This window comes from Rhipicephalus microplus, chromosome 4, assembly GCF_043290135.1.
Source record: "Rhipicephalus microplus isolate Deutch F79 chromosome 4, USDA_Rmic, whole genome shotgun sequence".
In the NCBI taxonomy this organism is placed as follows: domain Eukaryota; kingdom Metazoa; phylum Arthropoda; class Arachnida; order Ixodida; family Ixodidae; genus Rhipicephalus; species Rhipicephalus microplus.
In genome coordinates, this window is record NC_134703.1 from 61,349,623 (window position 1) to 61,365,766 (window position 16,144).

At 47.7% G+C, this 16,144-nt stretch overlaps 1 protein-coding gene across 1 annotated transcript; it reads right to left on the reverse strand.

Annotated features, from left to right (window-relative positions):
* Nucleotides 1-672: 672 nt before the first annotated feature.
* LOC119172687 (uncharacterized) lies at nucleotides 673-16,123 on the reverse strand. Its single transcript, XM_075892841.1, has 6 exons — nucleotides 15,788-16,123; nucleotides 14,311-15,302; nucleotides 13,393-13,458; nucleotides 12,802-12,976; nucleotides 12,537-12,730; nucleotides 673-12,349 (listed from the first exon to the last, which is right to left on the reverse strand). The coding sequence occupies exons 2-6, from the start codon at nucleotides 15,250-15,252 to the stop codon at nucleotides 9,686-9,688; spliced, it is 4,041 nt and encodes a 1,346-aa protein (XP_075748956.1). The 5' UTR covers nucleotides 15,253-15,302; nucleotides 15,788-16,123; the 3' UTR covers nucleotides 673-9,685.
* Nucleotides 16,124-16,144: the final 21 nt, after the last annotated feature.

Consider the following 16,144-nt stretch of genomic DNA (forward strand, 5'->3'; position numbering starts at 1 on the left):
AACAAGGCGTTGCAGAAAAGCTAGCTTCTAGATACCACGGGGGGTGGAATACAGACATGTATTCATGCGATGTGTGGTATTACGCAAACAAACACCAAGACGTGAGTAATGGGGAAAGTGACCCTATACATGTATGTACCTGTTGTGGCCCATCACAACTGGTTCTATTGAAGCGTCATGTCCTTTAAGAACTAGTTCAGTGACAGTTCCTTGCAGAATCTGCCAGGGACTTTGTGCAAAACTTTTAACTAATGCAGGAAATGCTGCAAACTAATTCAGCACCTGGCTTGCACTATGCGAAACAACTGGCGGTGACATACATATAACGCCACGTCGCATTGTGGTGAAACAAAAAAACAAGGTTGAGCACTTACTAAACTACAGTGAAACGTTGCATTGATGTTAAGTAGGCACTTTTCAAACTATAGTTGCAAAAGTGCCTCAACTCAATGAAACATTTCATTACAATGCACATACTACTCACTGACACTTACCCAAGTGCTGGTGGACAAAAATAATGACCTGTCATGTAGTAATACCTCCGCTCAGTATGATGCGCATCAACGCAGTCATACTAACAAGAGCAAACACACATCACTGTAGCCGACCGTGCACCAAGCGTCATACTCCACACTCGATGAGCATGTGTATGCATAAATAAAAAACACACGGTTGATACAAAATATGTGTATTTAATCGCTGCTACAAAAAGAGCAAAATCGTGTAGGCATAATATAAATAACGAAGCAGTTTGTTCTTGAGGGTTATGTATATATACAAGGTCTTGATGCTGATTCGAAGATATGAAAAACAGGTGTATAAAAAAACATGAGTGGAGACTGATGAACACATAGGGCATATGCATGCATGCACAATGTTTACACAATCTTTTTTTTGTCACATCCGGTTTGTTTCCAATACTACACAAGCAAGCACCAGATTCGCATAGATAAATCGATGCAAGATATTCTCCCCAAGGCTTTAAATGGTACGATGCTCAGTCGACATGATGCACACAATCCACTCACAATGATGTTGACGTACTTGGGTATCGTTATTTACACAGTGCTCAAGAACATAATAAAAAATGGGCAAAATGTGCCTGCTGTTGTGGAATTCAATGACGAATGATGAAAAGAAGTACTGTGAGACGTTAGTAATAACAGTGAATATAAATTAATGAAATAATAAACACAGATGAGTAAATTGCTATGACAAAACACATACATCATTATCTCGTGCGATTCAAGTTAGAAAAGTAGTGCTCGTGTTAACAAATTGCAAAGATAGCAGATCTACTCGTCACAACCCTGCATACTTGCAATAATGCTAAAAACATCAGGGTACCAGCTTGTGAATGCGCTGTACAGTTTTTTTTTGTCGATTCAATCCCTTGTTTCATTCAAAGAAAGTTTCCTAGTCAGATCGTGGAATAATAATTCGTTTTCCACTGGAATAAAAAAAACACGAGAAACATGGCGGCCCTGGCAATGGCGAATATATCAAAAGCCAAAGTTTTCCTTTTCTGAACTCTGTGATTTATGAAAGCTGTTACTTTAGCAAAAACATGCATGTAGAAAATTATTCCAGGAGTCAAGTATTACCAGAGAGTTAATTACTGTGTCAAGAAACAGGTGCCCATTGTGCAACATTAATGTTGAGAGACTTACAATACCTTCTTGCTTCACACTTTCATTTTTACAAGCTTTCCCTGAAGTTTTACAAGCTTGATCGTTTCATTGTTTGCAGGAGTGTGAATGCCGACCATGCCCATTGCCGACAGCCTTTCTCTCGCTCTCTTGTATTCTCTTGTTCCCCTACTCTCTTATCCCTATGAATTAAAGCAAACATTGCCATCATTTCCTAACAATAACCACTTTAACCCATCAAAAGACACCTGTATATAATCCTTTTCTAATGTTTCTGTCTGTACCGACTGTCTACCTGCTACTAGACGTCGCTAATAAACCTCCTTGCAAAGTGGTGGAAGTGCGCTAGGTAGTTAAATCTAGAACTTTGAAGCTGGAAGTTGCCCACTGCGCCGACAATACCTGATCAGATCACTGAGCAAGGAACCGCCTAGCAAAAAACGGCCCAATCTCCACTGGTCATCGTGCCTATTACGCTGCGCCAACGTGACTCCCTCTTCTTCCGCGGGTCCAAGGACCAAGATGTGGAAGGTTGGCTGCTGCTCTTTGAAAAGGTGAGCGCTGCCAACGAATGGGACGACCTCTCAACGTTGAAGTATGTCCCATTTTACCTCAAAGATGCCGCCAGCTTGTAATTCACAAACCACCGTGTCAAATTTTCCACTTAGGCCGCATTCAAGACCGCTCTTGCAGCTGTGTTTGGTCGCCGCACAGTGCGCAAGCTCCGCGTCGAACAGTGCCTATGCGGACGTGCACAAAGGCAGGACGAAAACTTCATGAGCTATATTGAAGATGTCATTGGTCTATGCAGGCGCCTGAACCCCGAGATGGCCAAACAAGACAATATCAGGCATATCTTGAAAGGCATACACGATGACGCCTTTTAAATGTTGCTGGCGAAAGGCCCATGTATCGTGTCCGAACTTGTAAGCTTGTGCCAGAACTTCAAAGAACTTTGCAAGCAACGTGCCTCAGTTCGAAGGTCGACGACAGCAGAACGGGCTCAGCGTCCACAGCCCGTGCACAACACTTGCTATTCGCACCCAGAGACGGTCCCACTGGTGATCGCCTTGCTCCTTCACCCTTACACTTTATGATAATGAGCATTTATCCACTTAATAGTAACTCTCGCCATGAATTACCTTGAGTGTCTTGGTCATGACTAAGAGCCCTCGTTTGAACAAACACATACCAAGCAAGCTATGTAGGAAAATGTTCAACATTTCAGAAGCTTGTGTAGAATGTACAATATCCAGCCAAAATCACAAAGTGCGCAATAACCAACACATTGTGTTTACTATTGCCCTTATCAAATGTTGTTAGCTTCTTATTTGCACTAGTTTTATTTGAAGAGCAACTGAAGTCAGGCTAGATTATTTTTAGAAACTAAGATCGCTTATAGACTTGTTGAATTCACGGCATTACTTTGTGAAATGGGGAAAAAACTTTCCTGCGGTTCATGCTTCGTGCAATGACAAAGAATATTGTATACGGATTCACTCAGGAGTATTTCCAGTGATGTCCTACTCTCATGAACAGTTCCTGCAAAGTTCAATTATCAATTACTTAGAAATTTTTCAATTATTAATACCTAAGATTTTATGTCCCAAGACCATGAAATGATTATGAGATATGCTGTAGTGGAGGGCTCCAGAAATTTTGAGTATCTGGTGTTCTGTAACATGCACCGACATCACACAGTACAAGGGCTTTTAGAATGCACCGACACTGCACCGCCACGGCCAGGATCGAACCAGTGACCTTTGTTACATCAGGGTCAGCAACCAATCAAAAAATTTTTCAAACGGTACTGCAACAAGAACATGCACATGAAAGTGTGTATACATGTTGGTTGCTCTCCGATATTTAACTGGAACAAATACTTTTGCATCATTAGGGGTGCCTCTGCTAATAAGCATGAAAAATCAGATCAAGGATGCAGCAACAAGCACACCTCAAAGGAAGTATGTATAATACATATACTAGAACTTCGCCGCCGCTGATGTAATTGCTGCCACTTTTGTAAGGTTTGCATGTGTGCACTGATATATGTTGGCCTACCATCGATCGTTTGCATGTGCATGAATTAACGCCTTTCTCAGTCGCAGCAGCTGGTCTGCTTCCGTTAAATTTCCTTTCGTGTCCTTTGTATATACATTTCTGAAAATGCAGTCATATAAAAAATAACTGCTGGCACAAAATGCATTGCCTCCATGCCTTTTTTTTCTCTAGAGACATATTTCTGCAGTATTGCTAAATTCATTATCCTAACGGCATGTCACAGTGTGCACCTTTCTCATGTTACTCGCTTCTACAACAGCCTTATGCATTTCTTATGCACAAGGAAGTTATAGTGCCTGTATCATTTGTTACCAGGCCTTGCTGACAGCAAGTCTGACTAAACTGAGTTCATTGTGTACTGTTTTTCAATGTGAATGAATGTGATGTGGAAACAGGACACCTTATAGGGACACTAAAGAGAGACAATGACTTGTTTTAAATTGGTAAGCTGCCCTCTGAAAACTCCAATGCAATAAGTTTCACTATTATAAACTCATTATTAGCAGAGAAAAAGGTCGAAGTTTCATCTTTTAATTTCATGCCAAAATCTAAGTGCCTGAAATTACAAATTTCACAATGTATTTTTTACATTTTCAGGACATTAGAAGATTGAATTTTCTAGCATTTTGTATGAAAAGTCTATGGCACACACAGATTACAATACACTTCAATTTTATCGATTAGAAGCTATGCAAGACCCACCAAACACCTTCAAAATCTATGACTTCGTGGTGTTTGGTATGGGAATCTCAAGGTAGTGTGGCAACGCAAAGCGGTGCTTCTGTGCGCGGTGCAGAGAGCGCATGCGCCCGCACGAGAAAGTTATATTCGAGAGGAAGGGTGATAATAAAAGTCAGTTGTTGTTTGGGATGCGACTTGTTCACTTGCGCAGCTCTGCCGAGCGACGCGTATCAACATTGGTGACCCGGACTCGGAATACAGACACAGCGACTGGAGTGTCGAACCAGCCGCAATATGGATTCAACGTCCACGACCGACGCCCCTCCGACAGTCTCCTCAGTCGACGGTAAGCTGCCCCCTTTTTGGACTGCGGACCCCGCACTTTGGTTCATACAAGTGGAATCTCAGTTCGCAGCCAGACGAATCACCGCAGACCTTACGAAATACCACTACGTAGTCAGCAGTCTGCCGCCCGCCATAGCCAGTGAAATCAGGGATCTGTTTCTCGCACCACCTGTCGAAAACGCATATGCAACGCTAAAAGAAACCTTTATTCGCCGAGTTACGCCCTCCGAACCACAACGACTGCAGCAATTGCTTCGCGGCACGGAACTCGGCGACCGTACTCCTAGTCAGCTTTTGCGGCACATGCAACAGTTGCTTGGCGGAACATCAAACACGATAGATGGAGTATTGCTCCGAGAACTTTTTTTGCAAAAGTTGCCTGCAGCCGTCCGCATGGTCATCGCGGCCTCAGAGCACAAGGATTTAACCGCAGCCGCCGAACTTGGTGACAAACTGGTAGCAATGACACCGCCCACACCGATGGCTGCCGTGCAAGCGCAACAGCCTCTAAACGAATTTTAAGAGATGCGTGAGGAGATTGCTCGACTTGCCGAAACAGTATCAGCTTTGCACGCTAGCAGGAGGGCGCAAACGATAACCGAGCCTAACACGCCGCTATTGCAAAAGCAGCATGAGCATATCTGCTGGTATCATCGGAGGTTCGGAAGTAGTGCGCGTAAATGTGTCCCACCGTGCGCGCACTCGGGAAACAGCCGCGGCAGGCACTGAGGGCGACCAGTGCTACTACGTTGCCTCCAAGTCGTCCCTCAGTATTTTTTATTACCGACCGCAACAACGGAGTACGTTTCTTAGTGGACACAGGCGCCGAGGTGAGCGTTATACCGGCGTCACAAGCTGAAAGAAAGAAACCTAGTACATCGCCCTTGCAAGCTGTCAATAACACGGTGATAACAACATATGGCCATCGTTCACTGTCGCTGAACTTCGGTTTCGGCAGAACGTTTAGCTGGGTGTTCATAGCTGCTGATGTGAAATTCGCCATACTAGGCGCAGACTTTCTCCAGTTCTTCGGTCTGTTGGCCGACGTCCGCAACAAACAGCTTCAAGGTCCCGTTTCTCGGGGAGCGGTACAAGGCAAGCCGTGTTGGCACCCCCCTATCAGCCCGGCCTTGCTTAGTCCGGCTGGAGAAGCATACTTCACCGCAATACTACAAGAGTTCCCAGAGCTGACACGACAGCCACAGGCATTTCCAGAAGTAAAGCACGGCGTTCTGCATCACATCGAAACCACAGGCCCACCGGTCTATGCGCGACCACGGCGCCTGTCACCCAAGAAGCTGCGGTTGGCTCGACAGGCGTTTGCCCACATGATGGAACTCAGGATAGTACGTCCTTCATCCAGCCCATATGCGTCACCTCTTCACATGGTCCCAAAATCAACAGACGGTGATTGGCGCCCTTGCGGGGACTATCGAGCGCTGAACCGGGTAACCGTGCCAGACCGTTACCCAGTCCCGCACATTCATGACATGACCTCCTTCCTGCATAGTGCTACCATTTTCTCTAAAATAGATCTAGTGCGAGCATATCATCAGATACCCGTAGCACCGGAGGATATCCCCAAGACCGCAATAACAACGCCGTTCGGAATGTTCGAGTTCCTACGCATGCCTTTCGGCTTACAGAACGCCGGCCAAACTTTTCAACGGTTTATGGATGGCGTTGTCCGTGGCCTCAACTTTTGCAAGGTATACCTCGATGATCTTCTGATTGCTAGCAGCACTCCTGAAGAGCACGAGCGGCATCTGCGCTACGTACTTCAGCGACTGACAGAGAACGGCATCGTTATCAATACGGCAAAGTGCGTGTTTGGGGTACCGACACTATCATTTTTGGGCCACAGCATTTCAAGTGCCGGAGTACAGCCCCAGAAGGACAAGGTGGAAGCAGTATGGCAGTTTCCACAGCCGAAAAACCTCCGCCAGCTTCGAGAGTTCCTGGGACTCGTGAATTTCTACCGTAGGTTTATCCCGAAATGCGCCAACATCCTTCACCCTCTCCACAGCCTACTTGCGGCATCTGGATCTAACGCAACTGCCATTCAGTGGAACGACCAATCCACACAAGCATTCCGGATGATAAAGGAAGCTCTCGCAAATGCTACCATGCTCACGTACCCGCAGCTGGGTGTTCCTCAGTGCGTCATGGTGGACGCCTCCGATGCAGCGATTGGAGCCGTGTTGCAGCAGAGGGTGAGCGGAGTGTGGCGACCAATTTCCTTCTCCAGAAAACTGAGCCCGTCCGAACGAAGGTACAGCACCTTCGGTAGGGAACTCCTGGCCATATACGCGGCTATCCGGCATTTCCGACATTATGTGGAAGGACAAGAATTTTTTGTGCTCACAGATCACAAGCCACTCACCTACGCATTGCGCGCGAACTCCGATTCTGGTGCGCACGTGGCACGGGAGCTCCGCCAAATGTCGTACATCGCAGAATTCACGACAGATATACGCCATGTTAGTGGCACGGATAATGCTGCTGCCGACGCTCTTTCCCGCAGTCCAGTGAATGCCATCAGCCTGCCGAGCGGCGTAGACTTCACCACACTTACGACGGCTCAACGCAGTGATGGAGAATTGAAGCGTCTACTGACGTCTTCAACCAGCGCCTTGAAGCTGCAATGGTTGGCAGAACCCACAGGATCCGTATGCTGCGACATGTCTACAGGCAAGGCCCGACCGTTCGTCACCTCCGTCGCAGCATTTTTGACTTGCTGCACAGCCTGGTGCATCCCGGGATTCGAGCCACGCAACGGCTATGCACAGCGAGGTTCGTGTGGCCAGGAATAAACCGGGATGTCCGATACTGGACACGAGAGTGCATCGCATGCCAGCGCTCCAAAGTTCAGCGACATACTGTGACCCCCTTGGGATCCTTCCCTCTGCCGGACTGTCGATTTGCCCATGTGCATGTTGACGTTGTGGGACCACTGCTGTTGTGCCAGGGGCAAAGCTACTTGCTAACCTGCATCGATCGCTTCACGCGATGGCCGGAGGCCGTGCCCATTCCAGACATGACTGCTGATACCGTCGCCCGCGCATTTATCTTCCACTGGGTGGCCCGCTTCGGAGTGCCGGCAACCGTGACTACGGATCGCGGAACACAGTTTGAGTCCGCCCTATTCGCAAGCGTCACCCGACTCTTGGGTACTCACCGCATCAGAACAACTGCCTACCATCCGATTAGCAACGGTATAGTGGAAAGGTTCCATCGCCATCTGAAGATGAGCCTGACGGCTACTGCGAGTCACAGTTGGGTAGAGACGCGGCCGTTTGTTCTGTTGGGTGTTAGGACGGCTCTGAAAGCAGATATTGGATGCTGCTCCGCTGAACTGGTGTACGGAACAACGCTTCGCCTCCCAGGGGAGTTTTTCACTACCAGTAAGGACGAAAACGTGTACGCGAACGCGGACTACGCCGTGCGACTGCGAGACATCATGAGCAAGCTACGCGCTGTTCCTCCGCGTCCGCCCGCAGCCCGGCCAGTCTACGTGGACCGGGAACTCTCCTCCTGCTCTCACGTGTTTGTGAGGCACGACGCCGTACAGCCTCCACTCCGGCCCCCGTACGACGGGCCTTTCAAGGTGCTGCGACGGGCAGACAAGCACATTACAATCGACAGAGGTGATTGATTGATTTGTGGGGTTTAACGTCCCAAAACCACCATATGATTATGAGAGACGCCGTAGTGGAGGGCTCCGGAAATTTTGACCACCTGGGGTTCTTTAACGTGCACCCAAATTTGAGTACACGGGCCTACAACATTTCCGCCTCCATCGGAAATGCAGCCGCCGCAGCCGGGAATCGAACCCGCGACCTGCGGGTCAGCAGCCGAGTACCTTAGCCACTAGACCACCGCGGCGGGGCGACAGAGGTGGTCGTCACGACGTGGTTTCTCTAGACCGCGTAAAATCAGCACACGTGGACTCCGACAGCAAAGCACCTGCACCACCTCGAGCTCCATCTTTGCAGGCACCCCCGGCAGACCACGTAGCGCAGCCCCAACAAGTCCTCAAACGGTTTACGCGGAGTGTACGGTGTACGAGACTCCCCGTGCGCATGAACTTATGAACCGCAGTGGGTCGTCCGAGTGCAGCCGTTGTGCGCGCACTCACTAGGGGGGGGAGTACTGTGGTGATGCAAAGCGGTGCTTCTGTGTGCGGTGCACAGAGCGCATGCGCCCGCACGAGAAAGTTATCTTCGAGAGGAAGGGTGATAATAAAAGTCAGAGTTTGTTTGGGATGTGAGTTGTTCACTTGCGCAGCTCTGCCGAGCGACGCGTCTCAACAGTAGCATCTCTACGTGCATTTTCTTTCCGTGACTTTTCTCACTTATCAAGCGTCATGTCATGATAGGAGCGGTTTTTCGGGATTGTGAAATTGTACTTCACCAATACATGAAAAATTGTTTTGCTTTTTAGTGTCCCTTTACACGAGTGTGCAGATTCTAGTGCTTTCCTTGTTTGTAAATAACTACAGATTTCTCATCCTATCTGTTGTGAAACAGGAACACAATAAAATGAAAAAATATGCCCTCATAAAACAATATACAGATGAACCCCTTTATAAGAGACATGCACAAGGGAACAATTCCTGTGCTTTATATAAGGTGCGGCTTATAAGCAGGGCACCCCGTATGCACCTTCTCAAGTGTGTGCACCTTCTCAAGTGTGTGTTATACCCATTTGTCTGTTACATCAGCGTCTCTAACAAATGGGTTCGACTGTACCAAGAACGCATTGTAGGATAGCAAGCAGCACATAACACAATTCCTAAGGTAAGCGCAAATGACCAAAGTACAACCTCTTGAAAGGCCACTTCTCTAAACTTCAGTCATCTAACCAATCGTGCAGGCCCCATAGTGGTTAAATTAACCGCAGCCGATTGCACCAAGTCAAGGACAACGACGTTCCACCAGTTTTTGAAGTTATGTAAAGTCTTCTTCGTCCACATCCGGCAGAAGCTCTGCTCTGCCGACCATGTCATCCTCATTGGGATCTCCAGTGAGTAGGGTACCAGTAACTGCAAAGCTTTTCTGCACTGCTTCGTGGCTCGTGGCTTGCAAATGGCGCCAGGCTGCTGCAATGCACTCCAACATCTCTTGGACTGTTGGTATGCTTCTTGAAGAACCTCTGTCAACTGACATCTTGTTGACTAAGGCCTGGAACTTCCGTCTCAACCAAACAAAAACGGGGTGAGTCTGTGACGAGCAAGCCGGTGGTGTTATGGCCACCTTGATGTCGCTGCCAGCCGAGGCAGCGAACTCGTTGTGTGGCTCAAACGAATCCAAAATGAGGAAGCTTGGCGATGGCACAAAACGGCCCCAGACGTGGTCCGCCCAGTATTCGACAGTACTCCTGTCAACTTTCATTTCTTCCTGACAGAGGACGAACATGCCATTAACTTCCGATGCACTGCTGGAGCCTTTGAGAACAGCGAGAGGTGGCAAGACGCCGCCGTCGGAAAGACAGGAGAGAAACACGATGGCCTGTGACTGCTCGAAGCCGCACCGGCGAACAAGCAGTGAACCTGTGCCTGTCCCACCACCTGCACCGGAGGAGAAATAGAGAGGCACTTCGTCCATGGCGCCAATAGCTGCGCTGGTCACACCGCACTGCTCCTGGAGCCTCTGAACTTCCAGTCGGAAGGAGGATATCTTCTGTTCGAGAACCGCTGGAAGTGGGGTGTCCAATGTAGGCATCTTCTGCAAAAGAGCCTGATGCCGCTTACAAAACCGAATAGGCCAACCTGCGGAGCACTTGAAACCTGCTCTTGTTTGAGATAAAGTTGCTATGGCACGTGTCTGGATCTCATTGTGCGTAACGCTGCGGTTTTGCTCCAATTGAGCTAAGACCCACTCGAGAATCTCATCGTCCTTTTCATATCGCAGCTGTATGCCAAAACGTCGGGACCATCTAGAGTACCAGCCAATGCTGCATTTCATTGTAGTGTCACCGTACTTTCGGTAAGTTTCTGCTGCTTTGGCACGAACTTCGTTAGGCCCTGGCTTGAAGCCACTGCTTCTGCACTGCTGGTACCACTGGTAAACCTCTTTTTCAGCCTCTAAGGCCTTTTTACTTTTTGACACCTCCTTTTTTCGCACTTTGCCTTCTTTGACCATTGCCTTGAGTTTTTCCTGGGTCTTGCTCCAGTCTGATAAACTGTTTCGATCAATCTGAAAGTACTTTGAGGCCTCACTGAACTTGAGCCTCTCGGCTACCTTGACGATTTCTAGCTTGACAGCGGGAGGAAATGCAATACGGAATTCCTTCCCTGAACTAGACTGCAGTTCGGGAAGGTCCTCAATCATTTGTTCCATTTCAAGTCGCTTCTTGTGCCACACGTACAACCAACGGCAGTTTGTTCTAACTTGGTCTTCTCCAAAGTATCGAATAATTTCTTTCACCTTTTCCTTCACCTGAGCAGCATCTAGCTTCGCGTTTGTTGCATTGCAGTCATTAAGCCACGTTATGAACATTTGCTCTGCAGGAGATACGGTGGAAGACTCTGTGCTCTTGATGAGGCTGCCTTTCTCATGCGGGAAAAGCCGCTCCAACTTCTCCCGGTCACGGCACCATTCAGCTACTGTTGAATGGTGAACACCAAAGTGCTCGGCAGTCTTTTTAAACGTTGACTGCAAGGCATACTTGACAACCTGCAACTTGAAGTCGGGCAGGTATCGCTCGTTCTTCTTTTTCTGTGAAGCAGCATTGCTGCTGTTGTTGCTGCTGGTACTCTCCACAGCAGGAGGGGCTGACGACGACTGCCCATAGTCTGTGTAGGGTTGGTTAGACACTTCCAAGGTGCACGCAGGCGTCATGGCATGGTCATAATTGGCATAGCCATCATAAAATGGAGGAGCAACAGGCTGCCTGCCATCCCCTTTGTGCATCTCACTGCCTCTCATATGAGTCTGGTCTGTCCAATACGAGCCGTAGAACATGTGACTGTTCTGGACAGGCGGTGGTGTCATTTGATGAAGTTGGTAGAACGGGCGCGAGAGGCGCTGAGGGTCCAATCCCATGTCTGGAGTAGAATACGGGGGGCCCGCGTGCTGTGCGTGCTGCTGAGATTGGCTACATAACGCAGTGTAGTGTGGATTACACAGTGTAGCGCCGTGACAGCTACCTCTATCAAGTGGAGGTTGCACAAGATGGGGGCTCATCTGCTGCGACGTGTGGACCATTCCTCGTGGTGGTTGTGACGATGTAGTTACCAGAGTATTTCTCATTTCTCTCGGCAGTTGGACTGATGTAGTTACGGGATGCATGTGGTGAGATGGCGCAACTGTGGGATGCACCGGCTGACTTGATGGAGTGTGACAGTCTGTGCGTGTGTCAGAAACGGCACGAGGCTCGGAAGCGGATGATTGATGAACTGGTCGATCAGGCACAGATGGATGGAGGACTGGGTGAGGGGAAACCATGGCTTGGGACTCGGCAGAAACGGGAACAGTAGCGGCGTGTTGATCCATGCCACCTTGTTCTTGGTCTGTAGCACTGGGCTGATGATGTTTTTCTTGGCTCTGTTCTTTGGCGGGAGCTACAGTGGCATCTGGTTTCTCGGTTGAATCTTGACTCTCAGCATGACCCTGCATTAAAAAAATGCAGACATTCAACGCACTACCTCAACCCTCACATGTCCTCAAAAAATAGCACTGAAAAGACAAACTTCTCTAAGATCAACGCTTTGTACAGTCACAAGCCTGCACAGAAAAAAATAAGCAGACACTGACTAAGGAGGCCAAATATGGAAGTTGCACAATATTCTGTACTCACATGTGAAGCCGTGCTCGATTCGTCTTCAACATCCACTTCCTCTTCCTCTGCAGAAAAGTCCTGCGGATACATTTGCTCACAGCGTCGCTTCCACGCTCGGTGCCAACCGTCGCCTGCTCTGAACTCGGGATGACCGTGTTTCTGGGACAGACGCTGAGCACGAGCGCACACGATAGCTTTCGTGAGCTTTCGGCCTGAAGAAAGAGGAAAAAGAGGTAGCAAGATTTAACAATAAACATTAGACAAGTTTTAGCAAATGCAGTACCTTTCTTTTGCATTTTCTTGTACCATGTCCACAGTTCCAGATCGATTTCACTCGCACCTCTTGGTCTCGATCGCCTTTGCCTTAGTAGTGGGGGAGGAGGTGTTGGAGGAGCAGGTGGCGGTGATGCTGGTGGTGGTGATGAGGGTGCTGCAGGGGACGTTTCTTTTGCTCTTGGCTGTTCCCAAGAAAATGGTGCGACTAATTAGGCCAAGTGGCCCAGTTTCCACAAGTAAAAAACCACAACTAACGCACAAGCAGTATTAGCCAAGCCAAAATAGTAAAAATGTGGAAGTTACTCATGATTGAGTATTAAATAAAAATATTGACAGGTAAGAGAGATAGAGATAAAGAGGGTCAAGAACACAAGTGTTACCCCAGACATACCATTTCATAAAAATAGAAATGCAATACATAATCAGACCTTGATATAATCTACATAACTTGACCTTTTCGCTATCGCTGTCGAATATAGTCGACATGAGATTTTGTAACAAAATGACCAATGACAACTACACTTACCATCATCAAACATTGGTCCCACACGAAACTGTTGTGATAAGCACAATAAAAAAAAAAATGAAAGCTTCTCACCCTCACACATGGCGTAAAACATGTCATTTCTGGAGGCAACTGCAGCAGAGTTACTTCATTCAGCTCCTGATGCACATGCGAAAAAGAGGCAGATTAGAAATGGCAAGACGCCATCAAATAAGTTGCAAACACTTTGCTGTATCTTGTACAAAATTTACACCATGCTACAGCCTTTTCATATGCTTCACTGTGGTCTATATTTCAGTTCTGCTGATCGCTGAGAGATGCCAGGTTTTTCTTATGAAATTACAAAGTAAAGAGAGAGACAAAGAAATATTATAGCCCTAACATACTTGTATAAGGCCAATCACTAAATTTACCCGCAGGTCGCGGATCGAATCCCGGCTGCGGCGGCTGCATTTCCGATGGAGCCTGAAATGCTGTAGGCCCGTGTGCTCAGATTTGAGTAAACGTTAAAGAACCCCAGGTGGTCGACATTTTCCGAGCATTCTACTACGTCGTCTCTCATAATCATATAGTGGTTTTGGCACGTCAAACCCCACATATCAACCAATCAATCAATTAATAAATTTATTCTTAGAAAAAGATCCTGACAACGTAGACACAGAACGTTCGCTTAAGCCACTTCTAGCAGACCTTCACATTAGAGCTGGCTAAACAAGACATGATAAACAGAAATAATAGATTACTGGCTAATACAAACACAACTACATTCTTCTTTTCTTTCTGCATGTGCATGATAAGATTTTTTGCTAAAAATCAATTTAAAAAGGGAGTATGTTTCGTAGCTGTCAACAGTTTACAGAAGAGTAAAACTAGCACAAACTTGACTGTTGCAATGACAGCAGTGTTCATCTGGTTGAGCCGTGGATCCCCAGGTGACACTACTAAACAGGCTGTAATTCACAATAACGCTAGGTTCACAAACTAGAACTCTTCAGTGCGACAAGTGCCTACCTTTAACCCACTTAGGCGGGAAGTTCCCTTGAACAGCACTCCAAATCGCTCACACCATCGCTGCGCCCACTGCAAGTCGATCTTTGTCTCGTCCACCTTTAGCGACTCGCCCCTGAACATTAGATCGGACACACTTATTTCGTGGCCCGCAAGTGCGTCTCTTCGGACACCAACAAACACATCTGTCTCCCACTGCGGAATGTTCTCAGAGTTTACTTTCTGGCTTATTTCCCGCTTCCCTTTCACCCAGTGTTCCATGAGGCTTTCGTCAACAGAAAGAAGCATGCTGGCTTCCTTGACACTTTTCTCTTCGGCCACAGCAATGGAGAAAAACTTGAAAGAGGCCGGGAAGGGGTCGGGAGGAGCATTGCAGGTTCTTTTAACCTCGGGTTTCGGGGCTGGCGGGGGTGCTACGTTCTGGTCAGCTTTCAACCAGTGCTTGACTTTGTGCACTGGCACTCTAAACTTTTTCGCAGCTTGGTCAACCGTGTTAGCTCGAGCGTAGGAGACAATCTCTTTCTTGAGTCCTTTCGGCGTGCGACTGCTCTCGTATCCCTTGGGCGGTGGTGGCGTTTGGGCTTTTGATTTGGTGCTCTTGCGGGAGTTGGACGCGGACTTCCTCGAGGAAGCAGCGCGCTTTTTCCTGCGCTTCTGCGCCCTGGCAGCCCGGGGTGAGAAAGTTTCATCGTCGGCGCGCTCCACATAAGCTCCCTTGCTGCCACTCCTTTTAATCTTGAGCTTGACGAGCAGCCTTTTCTGGCCTTGGGACCGTTTCTGCCTTGCTTGTGAATTGTTCGACGAGGCACTTCTAGGCGTGGGAGTAAAGTCAATGTCTAGTATGTCACTGGGCAGGTCATCGTCCGAGTCGTCGCCGCTGCCTTCGTACTTTAGAGGCACAGCTTGTTTGCGTCTCGGTCGAGTTGGCAACGTCGATTCCGACATCGCCGTTATTTTTTTTTTTCCTCGTGTGGACGTGATCACGTGCCCATTTCCTGAAACATCAAAAATTGGAACGAGCTTGACACTCGATGCACATCAGATCGACACAGAATCGCTGATTTCTCTACTTTCTTGCACAGATAGCAGCAAAATATACCACTCGTTGCCCAGAACACGGCCTTTTATTATGAAGCACGTAAACAGTAGCGATTACTTGTTATAATTGCAGCGTAAAATTGAGGATCATACAAAGACGGGTGCCGCATTTCTCATCGTACAATAAGCAAGCGATAAAACGTTACGCTAACTGAATCGGAAAAAGAAAATCCCTGTAAGCGTAAGGTAATAACGCTAGCCTCGCCTTAAAGGTGCCTGTGTCAGAAATTTGTCTCTAAACAAGGTCCCCTAGCGCACCAAAGCTCCCGTCAGATGACAACGAACAGCGCCCGTCACAGACGCGATGTATCGAGCATTCCTCCAAGCAAAAAGCAAGCACAGTACAATGTCGGTGAATATTTCAAAATTTTTTGTGCTTTACCGTAACCGCCACGGCGCGTCTGATGAGAACACGGCGTATAAACACTGGCATGGCGGATTTTTGAAGCGACAACACTAATGGCGCTGAGGCCTGTGTGCACGAATATACGGGACACACTGAAGCTGGAACACAGTGTTTTGAATAGCGACGCTGAAAAGAAAGTTTCAGTTTACGTTGCTGTAGCGCAAAGATATAGATAATGTGCTTGAAAGAGCTGCAGAACAAACCACTATCGCAGTCACGAGGAAAAGCAAGAAAATTGCGATGACAGAGTGCAAAGTGTGCATGTGAAAGTCTCAATTTTGTGATGTACGTTAGTATTCTGATCATGAAATAGTATTTGGCTTCAACAAAGAA

Excerpts from the sequence above, each read along its gene's own strand:
- LOC119172687 (XM_075892841.1), bottom strand. The coding sequence starts at position 15,252 with ATGTCGGAATCGACGTTGCCAACTCGACCGAGACGCAAACAAGCTGTG. Across the intron at positions 13,459-14,310 it reads CCCGCCTAAGTGGGTTAAAG|GAGCTGAATGAAGTAACTCT; the intron begins GTAGGCACTTGT and ends CATGTGCATCAG. Across the intron at positions 12,350-12,536 it reads AATCGAGCACGGCTTCACAT|GGTCATGCTGAGAGTCAAGA; the intron begins GTGAGTACAGAA and ends TTTTTAATGCAG.